Here is an 18,064-nt window from a genome sequence, read left to right as displayed (position 1 = left end):
AGGTCGTGGGTTCAATCTCAGGTGGGGGACACTGCTGCTGTACCCTTGAGCAAGGTACTTTACCTAGATTGCTCCAATAAAAACCCAACTGTATAAATGGGTAATTGTATGTAAAAATAATGTGTAAAAAATAATGTAATTGTATGTAAAAATAATGTGATATATTATAAGTTGCCCTGGATAAGGGCATCTGCTAAGAAATAAATAATAAAAATGAATTGGCCCACCAAACAAGGGCCACATTTTGCTCCATTCCATCCACATTCTCACATGGAAATACAAGTATTTTAAATCAAAGTCGAAGCTCAACCCTTACCTGGGTGCAGTTAATACATATTTAACAACTACCACTATTGAACATTTATAAAAAAAAAACACAATTGAAATATGGAAATAAAGTTAGCACTGTTGTTGATGTAGCTGATGAAATTATACACCTGTGTACTGCAGACTATGCGAATTAATAAAATTAAGTACCAACACAAAATAGGTTAACACAAAAAATAAACCACAAAAATAAACACTATTTAGAGGTTTTCACCCCTTCACAAAGATTGAATTGTTGTGTCATTTTCTCCTATAAGGAATATAAAAGTTTCCATAAACAGCATTGCTTTGTACACGTGTTTCGTTCTCTGTGTATTATTAATGTTATTTATCGTCTTGTGTTTCGGTATGCTTGTTCAGATTCATAACTTCTCTTTTTTTACAAAGACTAACTAGGAGACTTCAGTTGTCAACAAAAGCTCATTCGTGATAAAAACAGACCAAAACCACAGAAGTGATGTAATAATAATTAATAGCAGGCGTTTGCATCCTGCAGTGCGTGATAGCAGCCCCCATCTTGAGCTTGCGGAAGGCAGGAATTGGGCATTTGTTCCTGGCAGGGGTGGCAAGTAAAAATAAAACCACAGCACACTGCATCCTTGCCATGAAACCCCGTTTGTGGCTGAAATTAGACAGTGTTATAGGATTCAAAACCTTTTTTTCCAAAGCATAAAAAACTAAGACAAATACACAAGGGAGATGCAATAGAGCTCATTATATATGTTATACATTAAAAAAAGTTTTTCTTTCGTTGCTTAGATACTAAAAGCAATATACTAAAAACATAGCAAGGTGAACCAATAGGAAACTGATTGTACTATCGCTGACTATACTAAATGAAGACGTTATTGTCTGCCAAAGTTTTACATTATTTGAAAGTTATGGATATACTAGAATTTGAGTCAAAACATTTGTTATAGGGAGTCCCTGAGTGGCTCATCCAGTTAAAGCGCTGTCGTTGGGAGCGCATGATGAGTCACACAGCTTGGACTGTCCAGAGTGTGCAGATGCTGAACTGAAAGGGACGTCACATTGGCTCTGACGCTCCGGGGACGGGGGATGGGAAAATGGCAGGGACTCCTTCTCCTCATCGCGCAACAGCGAACCCTACTGGTCAGACACGGAGCACATTCAGAGTGGATAAGAGGCAGGGCTGATCTCTGTTCTCTGGGATCGGCAGCCCGCCCACCTCTGCTCTGGATTGCTTGGCGTAAAAGCGATTCTGGCTTTAGGCTTGTGAGATCGGAGGACGCTCACACGCCCTCAGAACGGCTGTGCTGTGTGGGGACTCGCTGCGGTGAGGAGAAAAAACATAATTGGACTTTCCAAGTTTAGTAAGTATTTAGTAAACTGTGGTAAAATTGGAATATAATTAAGGGGAAGCATAGTCAAATTATTGTGGACATTTATCATGGTAAATTTCAACAGGGATATAGCAAGCATAATATTATTATTATTATTATTATTATTATTATTATTATTATTAATAATAATAATAATAATAATAATAATAATAATAATAATAATAATAATAATCAGTGTAACTAATGAAAATATAAATAGGCAGCATACAATTTGTTTGCAGCTTGCTTGAAGTCATAACACTTTTGTTAAACCATAAGTGTGTCTGTTCTAGAGGGGAACTCTCGCTGCCAGACTCCGATCAAGCTGAAACAGAGTTCTGAGCAGCCGGACAGCATTGAGGCAGTCCAGTGGAACGGAGCAGAGGAGTCTCTTTTCAGAGTGCTGCATGGCACTTACTACAACAACTTCTGCTCCATAGCCAGGCTCATCGGCACCAAGACCTGCAGACAGGTGCGGCAACGCCCAGCCAGTGCGGTGAAACTGGCTCAGCATTGAAACACTGTACACTAAGTGGCATATGAATAATACCTGGGATTAGAATGATGTGAAATCAGTCACAAACTCATGGTTAATTCAGTTCAAAAGTAAAAGTCTGCTTACTGGACAGTGTGAACGATTTCTCCCTGTAGCACGATCAAGCTGATTTCCATTACAAGAGAGTAGATGTTAAAACTTCATGCTGATTTGAACTCGGCTCTCGCCAAGATAAGCACCAACTAAGACGTAGCTTTCCAGTAAACTAATGTGATCCATCTGTGTCTCCATCCATTTACGTTTCCTTTAAACTATTTGTTTCTTCGCTTATGTTGTCCATAGTAAAATATATATATATTTTTATATGAGTGAAGTTTTAAATTACTGTTAAACATGAAACGTTTGCTGGCAAGTAATATTAACTCATTTTATTAAAAATTGCAAAATATGCATGGCGCAAAATTTGCATAATTACTCAAGTCAGTTTATATACAGTACATGTATATTTTACATGCCTAAATATGTCCATAGTGAGACATCCACAAAATTAGGTTGCTGCAGATTTTCTATTTTACAGTATCTTCAAAAAGAGAAAGGATTAGACAGGATTTAACACTACTGAGCAAATGGAAGAGAAGCGATTTTAACAGAATAAAAGCTTGTGCATTGTGCCCAGTGTTATTCAATACTCAGTTAGCATCTGGTATCTGGTGTCCCAGAAGCTTTTATTCAACTGGAAAGGGTGCAACAGACTTATTTTCTACAAACAAATGTTTTCAATGAAAGCAAGCTTGCCAAATTAATTGTTGGCAGGCTAAGGGTTTGCGAAGGGGAGTTTGCAGTCAAATAATTGCTTACTGTAATCTGATGTTCAACTGGATGTGTCTTGCTGTATCATTCAGTAGTACATTTTGAGATTTGTTCCTAACTTTTTAGAAGATACTGCTGCGCATAGCAAGCTGGCCCTGGCCAAGAAAAATGCCTGTCCAACCTCGGAAGTTCTTGACCTGTGTCAAAACAGTCACTGGTGGATTGTGGGATAGTATTGTGCTGTATTTTAAAGCAACCCGTAGCAGTACTTTGTTCAGTGGATGCTGCAGTTGAAAGAACATGTACAATCCGCACAGCGCCCATAAACAGTGTCTGGATTTCAGAGCCAGCATAGATTGTTAAGATAATTACTGATTCTTTGTTTTCCCATATGCCGCCACAATGCTTATTTTTTGGCTAAACTCTTCCCAGCAGCCATTGCAGTAGTGAAAGAAAACCTGGCATTCGTAGCTCGGTTCCTCTGTCGGTTTCTTATCCAGCACACGACTCCCTTCTACATGTTGGCCAGCAGTGGAAATACCAATTATTTAGGCAGTGGAAACAGGGTACTAGACACCAGTGAAACCAGCAGCCCTGAATGTGTCGATCGACAGGGTTATATGGATGGAGCAATTCTGATGCTTTTTTTTCTGCAGGTGTATGATTTTGCTGTGAAAGAGGCGCTTATACTTCGATTGCCCGTGGAAGACAGGGGACTTATATCGCCACAGAAGAAGAAAAGAAAACACAGGTACATATTTCAAACAAGTTTTTCTATGCTGTTACACGCTGGGAACCTCACCTTGTTTATGTATGTCACTGTTTGATTTCTACCATAACGTTTGCTTAATATCTGTGGTAATAAATCATTCAAACACAAACCGTTAATCGTTGGTACAGAGAGTACTTTTAAATCCTGTGAGCCGTGGCTATTATGCAGTTTGAGAGCAGTGCAGTGTGTTATGAGTGGGGTTTACCTTTCCATCTGTCATACACGGTCAATCTCAGTCTGTCTGTCCTTATTTGCCTGCATGATAGTCTGATGTGTTTATATGTGTGTCTCTGTAACATACTGGGGTGCATTCAGTTAATCTAAACACCTTTAAATACAGCCACTGAGAATTAAAATGTGCATTCCAATGTAACAGTGCATGTGAGTTCATATACAATATATAGCTGTTGTCCCAGTCCTATGAATTAGTTTTCCTACTTTTACATTTCTACTCTGAAGGTTCAACACTATAAAAAAACACAGTATTTTTGCACTGTATTTTTGCAGTTTTTACAGTTACAATGCTTGCCTATGCTTTGCCATCCTTTCACTATGCTTTATTTTATTACACTCTGTTATGCTTTAACTATGGTAAACTTTGATAGTGGGAAAGCCCTTGCTCCTCAATGTTGGTTGCCAGGTATGAAGAGACCCCCATTGCACTTTCAACAAAATATTGGGGTCTGTGTCATTCCCCTGTCCCACAGTTTCAGTAAATCGGAGTGTTGAGTTGAGTTCTCAGGATTGCAACGCATGTGTTGAGTTCTGTGTTGAGGCTAGATAAGAGCTCTGTATTGTTGAAAAGAACAGCAATGATAAAATGAGGAGTTACCAAAGCTGATAAAGGCCAGGAGATTGATTTGTAGGACCTTGGGGAGGACTGCATTAGGGGTGTTTTTAACAGGGCTATTATTATTGCAGGTTGTGGGCAGCACACTGCAGGAAGATTCAGCTCAAGAAAGGTCAGTGGCCTTTTATTTATATCTGTCACACTAGTGGAAATGAATGATTGGAAGTCGTTCACTAGTTATATGCTTTCCCTTTTACGTGTGCATGGTGCTGTTGGTTTTAGCCATCATAGTTTTCTTTATGCTCAGGTCAAAGCTTCAGAAGACACATCTGATTAAGTGAAATAAAATAATATATACATTTTGAGTACCACTAATTCAAGGGCAGAAACATAGTTTCTGTAATGCGTGTTCTAAATAGTGGAAAATTCTGTTTTTTTACATATATAAAGTTATATTGCATCTGACTTGTTGTTTTCTAGATAATTCATCCAATCAGGTGTACAACTACCAACCGTGTGACCACCCGGAGCACCCATGTGACAGCTCCTGTCCCTGTGTGATGACGCAGAACTTCTGTGAAAAGTTTTGCCAGTGTAACCCCGAATGTAAGAAAACTAGGAATTAGTCAACCAATGTTAAATGTTCATGGAGTGCTGTGGTTATTTCACTTGTGAGGACGGCTCTAGACAGCCCATTGCCCCCTTCAGAATAACTGCTTTATTATTATTATTATTATTATTATTATTATTATTATTATTTATTAGGCAGACGCCTTTATCCAAGACGACTTCCAGGTGTTACAGGGCAGTACGGGGTTACAATGCAAGCTTAATATATAATACAGTATAGTTTACAGTAAGTACAAATAATATTACTTAAAATACAATATGAACTAGGGTGCTGCAAGTTAGGATTACAACAAGTTATCAAGTTATAAAGACATAATAGTAGTGCAGTAGTGCAAGAATTGTGCATTAGCTGAGGATCCTGTAATGTGGTGCGTCGATCAGGACAGTCCAGTGCAGAGCAGGAGGGGCAGATCAAGAGATCTACAAGTGCAGTCTAAACAGGTGGGTCTTGTGGAGGCGGTGGAGCACTCCATGAACGATTGTGGTACATCCTTTACGTATTGCATTAAGAAAGGCAAAAAGCTTCAAGAACCAACTCTGTTGGGTGGAAGGCAAGAGCATCTCCGATAGCCCTGTGGATTGGAGTTCTGAGATGATGGAGCACTGTCACATTGCTGCAATACCTCCCTGTTCAATAAGATAGCGAAACATTTTTAAAGCTTTTAAAAAGCACTCATTAATAAACACCCACGGGTTTGATGCTCTTCAGGCTCGCCCCCCCAACCCCCTTTTTTATAACGCCTCTGTGTAGTAATTTCCATGGCTCCTGCAAGCTGTTTTGCAGATAGAGGGTTCTCTGTAATTTGAAGCGTCTGGAGGCTTGATATTAATAAGATTGCCTTTGTTGTGCAAATGGGAGGATTGCCAAACATTTTTCCCAAAAAGCTTTTTAGCAGGATTTTTTCGGAGCAAAGCGTAAAATTCTTTCACAAAAAGGTTAAGAAGATTTGAAGGGGTGAACCGTGAGTTAATGATTCTCTTTATCTTCTCATGCTTGAACGTGCACTTTGTAAAAGCTAATATTGGTTATCTCTTTTTAAATGCATTGTTAATCCCCAAATATGATCTCTAATCAGTCCATGCAGCTCATTTGTCAGGTCGTTGGTAGGACTTATTTTGTCACAGTCTCCTGACCATTTCTTTACCTAAAAGTGGTACATAGGTCTCAAATGTGTGGTTTTGTACAAATGTAATTTTAAAATCTGATACTGCCCTAGGTTTAAAAAAAGCTTGCTTGTCTAAATTACAGAGGCCCCTTGAATAAGCATTTGTCCTGTAAGGAAACCAAATTATGTATGTGTTTGTGTGTGAAGGAACGTGTTAAATTAAGCAGAATTTAACAAGTTTCCTTTATTGGTTCCAATTACCAGAAGTTACACACATTTTGCCTAAGCATGATCATTTTGACACAATAATGTAGTAACTAGTTATAAACAGAAATTAAGCAGTGATGGATGACAAGATAGTCAGCTGTCCGGAGAGGATTCGGGTATGCTTCTCCAATGCACCACAAAGTGTCTGCTGTTTTATACAGTCTACATCCCTTTGCGTACAAAGCTTAGTTGCTGGCTTATCTCTAGTGCCTCAGCAGAATTTTAACCAGACAACTCCTGCTTGCACCAGGCCAGGTCGAGGTCAGTTCATAGTATAGCCCCTTTCCCAGACAATAAGATATTATTTCCCTGACAAGAGGATACAGCTATGGCCAAAAGTTTTGCATCACCTAGAATTTTAGGATTGAGACGTCATTAAAAAAGAAAAAACTATATGAACATAATTTAGATCTTTTATTTAACATCACATAATCAAAAAAAAAAAAACGAATGATATGGCAAAAGACGACCAGAAGCCATAATAGTAGTACAGTATTTCATGTTAGATTTTGAAATGTCACATTTTTCAATTTTTCAGTTTTTGTCAGTTTTTCGTGAAGTATATGGAAAACTACAAAGCGGTATTCAATATAGGGTGATGCAAAACTTTTGACCATAGCTGAGCACTGCCTACATAGCAGCAACGCAGCTGCCTCTCACATAGTTTTGTACTTATAATCTTTTAATTAGTTATTTCCTTACAGTCCTAATGCAGGCTCATGTTGTAGTAAGCAGCCTCACAGCCTCTCTGTCTGTGTCTCTGATCCAGGTCAGAACCGTTTCCCTGGCTGTCGCTGTAAGACCCAGTGCAACACCAAGCAGTGCCCGTGCTACCTGGCAGTGCGAGAGTGTGACCCGGACCTCTGCCAGACCTGTGGGGCAGCCGACCACTGGGACAGCAAGAACGTGTCCTGCAAGAACTGCAGCATCCAGCGCGGCCTCAAGAAGGTACAGCGGGGTCTTTTCAAAAAGTTTCAAGGTTTTTAAATTCCTTTTCTTACCTCCGACCAGCTCTGGCTTCTGCTGGCCCTTTGCTTGTAATTTTTACTCTAGTTTGAAATATGCAGATGTAACGGGCGGTGTTGTGTGATACACTGCCACCGGTGAGAGGAGGTTAAAAGCTGTAAAACCACGAATGCAGACGAGCTCGCTTGCAGTGCGCAGGGTTGCCAGTTCATGCCCAGTTGTTGCTGCTTCCCAGTAGCTAATAATTTCCTGGGGTTGTAGTTCAAACTCATCCTCGACGATTAACCACTTGGTAGTGCTGAATTTAGAAATGCGAAAAGAACTTAGTAAATTCAACGGCAGTTAAACTGAAGACTCATCGAAGCATAATTTAAGCTGCACCAGGTAGCAGGATGCCCCAGTTTATCTATAACAGGGATGTCCTATGTTGCTCCTTCCACTCCTGGTTTTTGTTCCAACCCTGTTCTAAATTGTTTAATTGAACCAATTGAACTTCCATCCAGACCCTGAAGTAGTCCATAAAAACTGTTAAACCTGGAGTGGGATGGCCCTGCAGGACTGGGATTGGATACCCCTGATCTATAAAGACATAAAGAAAGCATTGTTAGCCTTTCTTTAAAGGTGTAGTCTAACTTTTAAAGTTTGCCTTTCAGCACCTGTTGCTAGCGCCTTCCGATGTCGCAGGATGGGGCACCTTCATCAAAGATCCAGTCCAAAAGAACGAGTTCATCTCCGAGTACTGCGGAGAGGCAAGTCTGCTACAGCTAGGGACAAAAGCTAGAATTTTAGGATTGAGACATAATTTAAAAAATATAATACATGACCAGAATTTAGATCTTTTATTTAACATCATGTAATCAAAGACACTACAAAATTATATTGCTGAAGTCTACCGGTCATAATACTAGTATTTCATGTTAGATTTCGAAATGTCCCATTTTTCCATTTGTGTCAGTTATTTGTTAAGTATATGGAAAACTACAAAGCGGTGTGTAATTCAATGTGTTAACGTAACATTATTCAGCAGGTTTAATTCGACTTTATGAAGCAAAATGTGTTAATTCTATAGGGTGATGCAAAACGTTTGGCAATAGCAGTACAGTTACTTTGTCATTGCCCTGTGTACCACTGATTCCTTTACTCCATAAGGCACTCAGACTGATGGTTTACACACAGATTATGTCACTCCCCTTGAGTTTCTGTTTAGTCCCTCAGTCACACTCACTGACCCATCTGTGTTACTCTTTCTAGCTGATCTCCCAGGATGAGGCTGATCGGCGCGGGAGGATCTACGATAAATACCTGTCCAGCTTCCTGTTCAATCTCAATAATGGTACTGGTCAAAGGCATGCATGCATTGTACATGATACACTGTACAAAAGAAACACACAATAGGTTACAGTTTAGTACAGTAAATTAAAAGCAGTATTCTAATACGCTACGAAAGTTAATGTGTCATTTGCTTAGCAACAGGCTAAAGCTGAACCGGAAAATATATTGCTGCTGTACGGTTATGGTTCTACTAATGCATATTAAAGTTTTTAATTTGTACAGACTGCATAATTATTATTATTATTATTATTATTATTATTATTATTATTATTATAGCTACATAAATATAACACCTTAACCAGAGTACCATGATGAATGTTTAATCTCAATTAAATAACTTTGTGTATGCTAAGATTAATTACTACAGTATGCAAAAGTCATATGCTGGTGAAAAGATGAGGTTTGTGTAGAAGCACAACAAACGTGATGTCACGCTTTCCTGGCACCTTATCATACCACCATATCATTTAAAAAAATCTTTCAGATCTTCAGTTGCATTTTTATCATTCTTTGAGTGTGGGCATTTGAAAATTTCATTATCAGTTTAGAACTGGTAGCTGTGATTAAACCACATACAAACTAATAGTGGTGTCTAATAGTTTTGGTCGAGTTCAGCTTACACATTAGTATTTTTTTCTTTCTCTCAGACTTCGTTGTTGACGCAACTCGCAAAGGAAACAAAATCCGTTTTGCAAATCACTCCGTCAACCCGAACTGCTATGCTAAAGGTAAGAATGAGCCGAAAGAGTTCCATGAGTGTGTCATTGAAAAGTGTCTGAAAAATAATACCGTATCTGGCTGCTGTCTTTTTTGTGCTTCCAGTTGTGATGGTGAATGGAGACCATCGGATAGGGATATTTGCCAAAAGAGCCATACAGAAGGGCGAAGAGCTGTTTTTTGACTACAGGTAAAGTGTCCGAGACCTCTCACACAAATTCTGCCAGTTTTCAACTGGCTTTGATAACGTTCATGTATATTTGCAGCATATCCTCCATTTAAATCCATATTTAAACATCATTGGCAAAATACAATATCTGAATAGCATGCAGTGTTTTGCACAGGACAGTAGCCCCCGTGACTTTGCATGGGTAATGTGCACCTGCTAGCACTTTCAGCTACACAGAACCACTTTTCCAGTTGTCCAAACTTAGGTATGGAAATTGATTAGCACACTGGCATTGGGAATTCTGGTACTGTGATCTACTTCAGTCCCAGGCTATGATCCACCGGATTCAATGCAACTTTACAAGGGCTTGCCAGTACTGTGTATGCAGGTCACAGTGACCTACCTTATAAGGTACTTAAATTTGATTGGCTGAGCTATCGAAGAGAGAAAGCCTTTGTCCTGATGCAGTTGGTTATATTATTATTATAATAAATGTATTTGGCAGACACCTTTATCCAAGGTGATTTACAGATGTTAACAGAGCAGTAAAGGGTTACAAGGAAGCTTAATATTTAAATACAGTGTAGTTTACGGTAATTGCAAATAATACTACTAAAATATAATATGAAGTAGGATGCAACAAGTTATGTCTACAATGACATAGTAATGCAATAGTTCAAGGATAGTGCATTAGCGGAGGATCCAGTAACGTGGTGCATAGGTCATGGTGATCTTTTTCATAACACTGGCACTTGGTACACCATATCAATGTGGTATTTCATTGTAGATAACATATCTTTCTTTCAGAATTCTACTGCTTCTAACATGTATCCTACACATATCCATTGATAGGAGAAAACTGGGTCGAGTGACAGCCCTAACACTTGAATTAGTAGAATAAAAACATAATTCACTGAATTGTGTGCCAAGAATCAGCCCTGAAGGAACCACTGAGTTTCCAACAGGGGGTGTGGCCTGTACAATTCCCAAGCAGAAACAGAGATACCCTATTTATCACTTTGAGGTGGTGGTACTGGTACAAACAGCATATTATTAACAACAGGAAACAGTTCTATACATATGTCATACTCTCTGCAATATTGTTGTGTTTAGAGTGTATTTTCAGTACAATTTACATGTTCGGATAATTGCATAATTAAAAATCTGGTAATCACCGTGAGCCTTATTAGTATGCGTGTTTATGGAAATTGAATCCTACGTTAATTCAATCATGCATTAAAGTTGTAAAAAATTGTTGCGTGTATTATTTCTCTCATCGTTAATGACAATGCTTTGGTTATGGTCATTTATGAAAGAAGTTGCTGTTGGAATTACATCAGCAGCACACCTGAATGTCAGGTGACTTATTGTGTTACTCAAACCACACCTGTAGACGTCTAGAGACTTCTAGGCGAAACGTTTAGTCAGAGAGTTCTGTTGTTTCTTTTTGTATTACAGGGTTTTATATTTAGGGATGTTCTACAGTACTAAAATATGAAACGAGTCAGTGCTCCCTCTCTTTACATTACTTCTGCATAGTTTATGGCCATACCTTTGTTTCTAAGCTACTATCAGCCATCAAACAAAGGTACAGCTTTTTTATATGAAATGCATTCATTGTTTTTATTAAAAAAAAAAAAAAACAACACCAAAGGACTCACTTAGAAAAGTTTCCCATGCTAAGTGTATAATGTGTTTTGCCATTTAGTGCCATACAGTGCTTCTCTGTGCTTCACTGTTATTTTCCTATATGCTTTAGCTATGCTTTCCCGTTACCTTATTTGTGTTGTGGAATAACTCAAGCTCTAAAGCACAAGCTTGACAGCCTTACCTCCTATTAGCCTTAATGTCCTTAACTGTGCATTCAAGTCCTCCTCGGTCAGTCACTGCTTGACCTGCCTTTGTAACCCAAATCTAGCCATGGGACTTATGCGTTAAATACACTGAAATACAAACTAGCGCAAAGCAATACACAACTGTATATTATAATTAAGAGTTCTCGTCAGGAGCATGTTTTCTAAAAGGCTAAACATGTTTTAAGATAGGGTTCAGATAAGTCTTTTTGTTTTTCATTCAAAAGAGTTAAAAAGAAAATATAACCTTTTACAGGCGGAAAAGTGGAGGTATCTCAAACTCAGGCTTTGTTTAAAAGAAGTACTGGGGAAAGAAATGCATCCGCCTGGCAGACTCTCTCTGTAAGTGTTGAGAATATGTCTAATTTTCATCACAGTGTTTTTTATTACATGAATGTAATTGAAATAATCGTGATGGATTTCAGTGCTCTAGTCCACGGTCCACAGGGCAAGCCACGAGAGTGGTGCCTTCCCATCCACGCTGCCCTACCTATGCACTGCTACTGCATCCTGCCTTGATTTTTTCTGAAACAGGTGGAAAGCCAGTGTCTTAACTCACTGTGCCTGTTTTTCTTTATAAAAACTAATAAGGTGTAAAACCATTTTTGGTTTCCTGTGGACACACAAATTATGCAATTACTGCTTGTAAAGGTTAGTATTGTTATTTTTGATATATATATATATATATATATATATATATATATATATATATATATATATATATATGTGAATGATGTGTAATTTTGCTGTTTAAAACCTTTGCAATTTTATTTTCCACGCTTAAAGGTATTGTCCCTTCAGGCTCTTGAGATCCAAGGAAGTTTAAAGCTGCAGTGTCCCAAAACCGTTTCAAGTTTATTAAAAAAAAGAGACTGTTTTTACATTCCAGTTTGTCTATGTTGTCCTGTGAAACGCCTTATTAACTGCAGGATCGCTCGATTCCTCCTATCTTGAAACCTGCTTGCCTATGTCATTGTAAAAGGCAAACAAGTACATGCTTGCTACAGCTATAGCAGTTGAATTCTTTACTTGGGAGTTAAAATGTAAAATAAAAAGGGGACGCCCTTGTTCTCTACATTACATTTTTGCTATAATATGTATTGTAATATAGCACCTTTTTATAGCATTTGTAGTGTGGGTGTGTCAGATAATCCAGTGAGGTGACGGAAGTGTTTAATGCCGAATATCAGACCATCTGTCCCTTTAAGAAACAAAAATAAATGAATGAATAAAAAAAAAAAAAGATCTCATTTTGGAGAACGAACTGAACTTCAGCATAACACAGACTTAGAAAGCAAACTTAGTTTTCCCCCCTTTTTGTATTACAGGCTCACTAACAGACATGCAGCTAATCCTCAGGTTAAAAAAAAAATTAGCTGGGTTTTAATTTAAATTTGAAGTGTCTCTGCTATTAAATTAACAACCCAAAACACTTGTTTGCTGGCGAAACCTAAAATGCTGCAGAGCAATGCCACCTAGTGGCCACTGGTACTGCATACCAAAACCCTTAATTCTGTCTTGAGCTATCTGAGGGAAACTGTCCCTCAGTCACTCAGTCACAGTATATGTGGGTGACATCTTTAACCTTTAACTGGGTCCTTGAGCTGCTCTGTGCTGAAGGGACAGTGTTGTGAAGCTGTGCTGTGGTTTTCATTACAACTTCATTGTGTCTTTCAGGTACAGTCAGGCAGACGCACTAAAGTACGTTGGGATTGAGCGGGAGATAGATGTCATGTAATTGGTTGTATAATGCTTTTTGTGCACTTAGCTCTTGATCTTTGGAAATTATGCTGTGTCTGGCAGTAATAGGTGAGGTTGCTCAAGTTGGGTTCAACCAGAGTGACGGATGCAGATCAGGGTTTTTGATTTTTTTTGGAACAGGGAGGCAGTCTGTAATTTCCAATTTCATATTGTCCACTTGACCACGTCAGGCGTCTAGCAGTTCACACGCGCTGCTTAGATAATGTTAAGAACCAAAGGGCATTTTTTGGTGGATCAAGGTACAAAATACAATTTTATGGTTTACGAAATATCCGCAAACGGTAGATACTTGACATCCCTTTTGGCTTACAATACGTCTGTTGACTCATTTGAGTCAACTGGGTTACTTTAATGTATAGCTGATTCCTAATTTCTATTAAAGGCCATGGGTATCACCCTTAAGGTTTGCTTGTAAGGCAAAAATAATTAACAAGCTTAAAATACCTTCACAAGATTATGAAGCAAACTGCCATAAAACATTTAAGAGTTTATTTAAAACAGCAAGTCTTTCTGTCTGGACCCAACTATACTAACCTATATCTGTACCCCTAACTGACGAGCACTTAGCCTGCCTATTGCCAAAGGTTTGTGTACATTTCTTTCATGTGTCTCAAAGCTCACATTGGGGTTGGCGTAGGCCAGGAACCTCAGCAGATCAGTACTGACTGCTGTGTTTCTTCATGGGGATAAACCCCAATACATTGTCACTGAATATCCCAGTAGCAATCCTTATACAGTGATACACAGTAGAGCTTTTAACGGTACAAAAGTTACGCGTTGTTGTCTAGAGTGTGTTTGTGAAACCGCAATAGATTTCCTACAAGGAAGAGCAACCGTATATGAAAACCGACAAAATGAATGTGTGCTTTCTTTAAAGACTCATGAACGTGCAGGAAGGGCTGCAATAAGAGTGCTTTATCAATGCATAGTGCCATAGCAAAGTGTGTATTACAAGCTGTCCAATTCTGTTCATTACATGATCACTGAAGCTCCATTTAGCCACTAATCAGGTATTGATATTTGCCAACTAAATATACACTCAAGCTGTAGAAGAGCATTAGTAGTTGAGGTTCCAATCATGTCACAAATGAGATTCCAGTAGTTTGATGGTCTTAGCCTTCAGTAGGCCGTATTCCCAAGACCACCATAGGCAGTCTCACAAAGGCATGGATAATGCCTGGCTTCCTCCGTTGGCAACTGGTTCTTTCCAGTCCAGTGGTGCTCAACTCTGGCCCTCGAGATCTATTCCAGTCCTGGTCTTTATTCCAACCAGGTCCTAAATTAGTGAACTCTCTTAGCAGCTTCAGTTAACTCCATTAGAACCTGCTTGGAGTAAAAACCTGGACTGGATTGCATCTCGAGGGCCAGAGTTGAGTACCACTCTTCCAGTCCATAGCTGGCTTAAAGCGATTGTAGCAAGCAAAATAATTCCTTAACCCTGTTGTGCTCCTCCATCCACTGTATAGGTCTGTGCAGTTTGGAAAGAACAACATATTATAGTAAACATGTATTTTTATTTTTACCTTTGTGTGCATGGCGACCTCACCTGGGGGCGGATACAAAAACAACTGTCTCCTAGTCTTTATATGGGGACATATGGAAGACGCAAATGCATGATAACCTCATATGAGAATGCCTTTTTTTCTCCCCCATATAAAGCAATGGAAAGATTTTGTATCCAAAACCACTTTTTTTCAGCTATTTAAAAAATATAGTTCATGCACGAAAGGGTTAAGACATGAGGTTGATATCTGGCATTGCATTCGGTGAAAGGTGGCATGCTGTGCTTTCAGATAGTGTTGGACTTCCTTGGTCACCTGGAGGGTGGAATTGATCCCAGCCCTTCAACGGCTTCTGTCATTAGCCAATCACCTGCTTCCCTTATTGACTGACATGCTTTCAGCCAATAACGCTATTTTGTAAGCTACAATCATTTTCAAGGCATGTGGAGTTTATATTGTCTGTGCCTGTGCTTCCCTTGCTTTAAAATAAATAGAGAGGATTTTAGGCTGCAGTACTGCCATCCCTGATTACATTAAGTCATCATAGTAGCTAAACTTCAGCTAGTCAGGTATGCACACATCACAATTTAAGAGAACTATACTTAATGTGCTTTAAATATATGTTGCTGAAAAACATCAATGTTGCTGAATGTGTACTGAAATAACAGCAGAAAAAAATACATATGCTTAATGACCCTTATATCCCGGTGATACAGTAATATCAAGTATATTGCAATGTTATCCAAAGTGTTGTGAGATATATTTGGAATATATAATTCAGTCATTTTTGCAAAATGTATTTTCCATTTAAAGCTGCCATTAGGTTTGCCTTTAAGTTAAAGTAAGCAAATATGTATACATATTTTAAATATGAAATGTATATATTATTTAAAGGTATATTAACATGTTTAAGTTGTCCTGAGTTACTGAATATTATACGATTAAAACCATGCAGTTTAAATGTAAGCCAAACAGAGTTTTGTCGAAATTATTTAACTTACTGGAAGGAACAAGGTAAAAGATACTTCACATTAATGTACAATACATTCATTTGCTGTCATTGACCCATTAAGTAGCAATTTTTTTTTTCTTTGAAAAAATCTGCACACATCTTTTAGAAGTGTAAAATGTGTAAACATTTACAACATATATATTCCCAGCGTCCTATTTTGAGGACAGTCAAGTTTGATATGCCTGTAATCAGAGCAGTGAAATTTCACGCCAGCTTTGAAGGTCAACACATAGAAAATTGAGCTTTATCGTCACCGTGGGGAGGAAAACACCAGGAAATTTATCATTTTTATGCTTTGGGTTCTTATTTTATATTGAGACGTCATAAAAGCATCTGAAGGGCTATTAACAGTTACATTTAGACTTCACTTTTGCAGTAAACACAATTAGGGTAAGTTATCATAAAAATATAGTTGAAAAGAAAATTAAAATGACAGGTAGATGCTCTAAAAATGCTCTAAAAAAATTACAAAGTAGCCTGTCCTCAAATTAGCACAATGGCACTTAATGTCCTTATAAGCAGATGCACCTGCTTTGTTTTTTTACACTGTAAATGCTACTTTTTTCATGGTTAACCATGTTTTTTTTACATTGCTATACCATACTTATGTGTGATTTTTACATGCTTTAACTGTGCTTGACGACATTTATTCTCTGCAACATTTGTAAGGGGCTGTCACATCTTATTAGATTTTAATTGAACTTGCATGTATGTTTTTTTTTTTTTTTAAAAACAAGTTATGGACCTCCAGTCTTACATAAAGTGAACGAATGTGATGGCTCCAGTTTATACAGCATTCCAGGTCAAGACATGTTCTCTGGTAAAGCACAAAACCCAAGGCCTTTTCATTTTTTAAATAACACAAGTCCTGTAATCTACTGTTAGTAATGGTGTTTTACTAACACAACCCATCTTCAAACCATGTTGTGATAGTACACATGCTAATGTAAGAGTAAAGGTATATCTTCCAAAGCTGATGGGTTTTCATGCATATTATTATTTGTTTATTTAGCAGACGCCTTTATCCAAGGCGACTTAAAGAGACTAGGGTGTGTGAACTATGCATCAGCTGCAGTCACTTATAATTACGTCTCACCCGAAAGACGGAGCACAAGGAGGTTAAGTGACTTGCTCAGGGTCACCCAATGAGTCAGTGGCTGAGGTGGGATTTGAACCGGGGACCTCCTGGTTACAAGCCCTTTTCTTTAACCACTGGACCACACAGCCTCCTATCACCGTTAGTGCACACTACCCAACTTACAGTCTTTGTAATAACTGCATATTGTGATTTGCAAACAAAAATTAGCCTTATTGTCCAAAGTGACTCAAGAAACTGCTTTTTCACAGCTAGCTTTGAGTTCCATGTCTTCAGCTATCAAAACGCAGTGTAAAGTCACTCTGAAGCCTGCTTCAGACAGGCGTGCCATTCAAAGGTTCACTCTTCATCTCTCCCAGTGTCAGTCAGCACACACAACGTGCAAATCCAGTGTGACGCTATCAGCGTTTGTAATGTAATGTGGTTCTCTGTAACTTATTTGTAAATTTCCTGTATTCATTAAAAGGAAAGCATTCACCTTGCCTTTCTGTCTGCTTGATTTGCATGTGCATCGGGAGGGTAATAGAATGCTTTAGTTTAATTTCGGAATACTGTTTTATATGGTGCATTGGTGTAAAGCTATATATTTTAAGGCAGAAATAAACAGCTATTAACGTAAGGACTTGTTGTTTCTTAATGTTGTGTTTTTTCTTGTAGTAAAAATAATGACAACTTTACATATAAGTCCCTTTGACCATATACATGATTGTACAGAGATGGAAATAAGACTCCCATTGCATAGTAGTTCGATCCATTCCATGCTTTACTGTGGGGATCATTGCACACGGCACAGCTTGCAACCTATACTGTGTCTAATTAAAATCTGGAATGGATCAAACTGCTATGCGCAGGGGTCTTCTGTTGTGGATGGGTAATGTTGGAGTATATGTTGTGCCATGGCATTAAATTTGTACCAACCCAAAGCCACATGACAGGTGTTCTCAGGGGGGATAGTGAAACAAGTCTCTTAAAATTGAACTCAAAGCAGTCCCACTCTCAGGTAGAAACATGGGAAGGTGATCCGGCAGGAAAAAGACACAAGCTGGAAAGCAAGCTAAACAAATCTAAGAATATCAAGGGATGTTCCTCATGGTATATGCTGCCATCATCATGGT

The 18,064-nt window shown here is 38.5% G+C and overlaps 1 protein-coding gene across 4 annotated transcripts in view; it reads left to right on the top strand.

Annotated features, from left to right (window-relative positions):
* The window catches only part of ezh1 (enhancer of zeste 1 polycomb repressive complex 2 subunit), a 32,144-nt gene extending 14,713 nt beyond the window's left edge, over positions 1–17,431 (top strand). For 3 of the 4 annotated variants that reach the window (XM_059006557.1, XM_059006555.1, XM_034055368.3), the window contains 10 exons: positions 1,964–2,142; positions 3,633–3,727; positions 4,670–4,710; positions 5,019–5,144; positions 7,311–7,489; positions 8,161–8,256; positions 8,759–8,840; positions 9,487–9,567; positions 9,662–9,746; positions 13,256–17,431. In XM_059006557.1, coding sequence (XP_058862540.1) covers positions 1,964–2,142; positions 3,633–3,727; positions 4,670–4,710; positions 5,019–5,144; positions 7,311–7,489; positions 8,161–8,256; positions 8,759–8,840; positions 9,487–9,567; positions 9,662–9,746; positions 13,256–13,316 — 1,025 coding nt within the window. In that variant the 3' untranslated portion in view covers positions 13,317–17,431. Of the gene's footprint in view, positions 1–1,963; positions 2,143–3,632; positions 3,728–4,669; positions 4,711–5,018; positions 5,145–7,310; positions 7,490–8,160; positions 8,257–8,758; positions 8,841–9,486; positions 9,568–9,661; positions 9,747–11,834; positions 11,921–13,255 lie in introns of all 4 variants that reach the window. The other variant, XM_059006556.1, reaches the window with a different exon arrangement.
* The last annotated feature ends 633 nt before the right edge of the window (positions 17,432–18,064 follow it).

The sequence above is a fragment of the Acipenser ruthenus genome, chromosome 33 (genome assembly GCF_902713425.1).
Source record: "Acipenser ruthenus chromosome 33, fAciRut3.2 maternal haplotype, whole genome shotgun sequence".
Classification (NCBI taxonomy): Eukaryota; Metazoa; Chordata; class Actinopteri; order Acipenseriformes; family Acipenseridae; genus Acipenser; species Acipenser ruthenus.
This window is presented reverse-complemented; position numbering and strand designations above follow the sequence as displayed.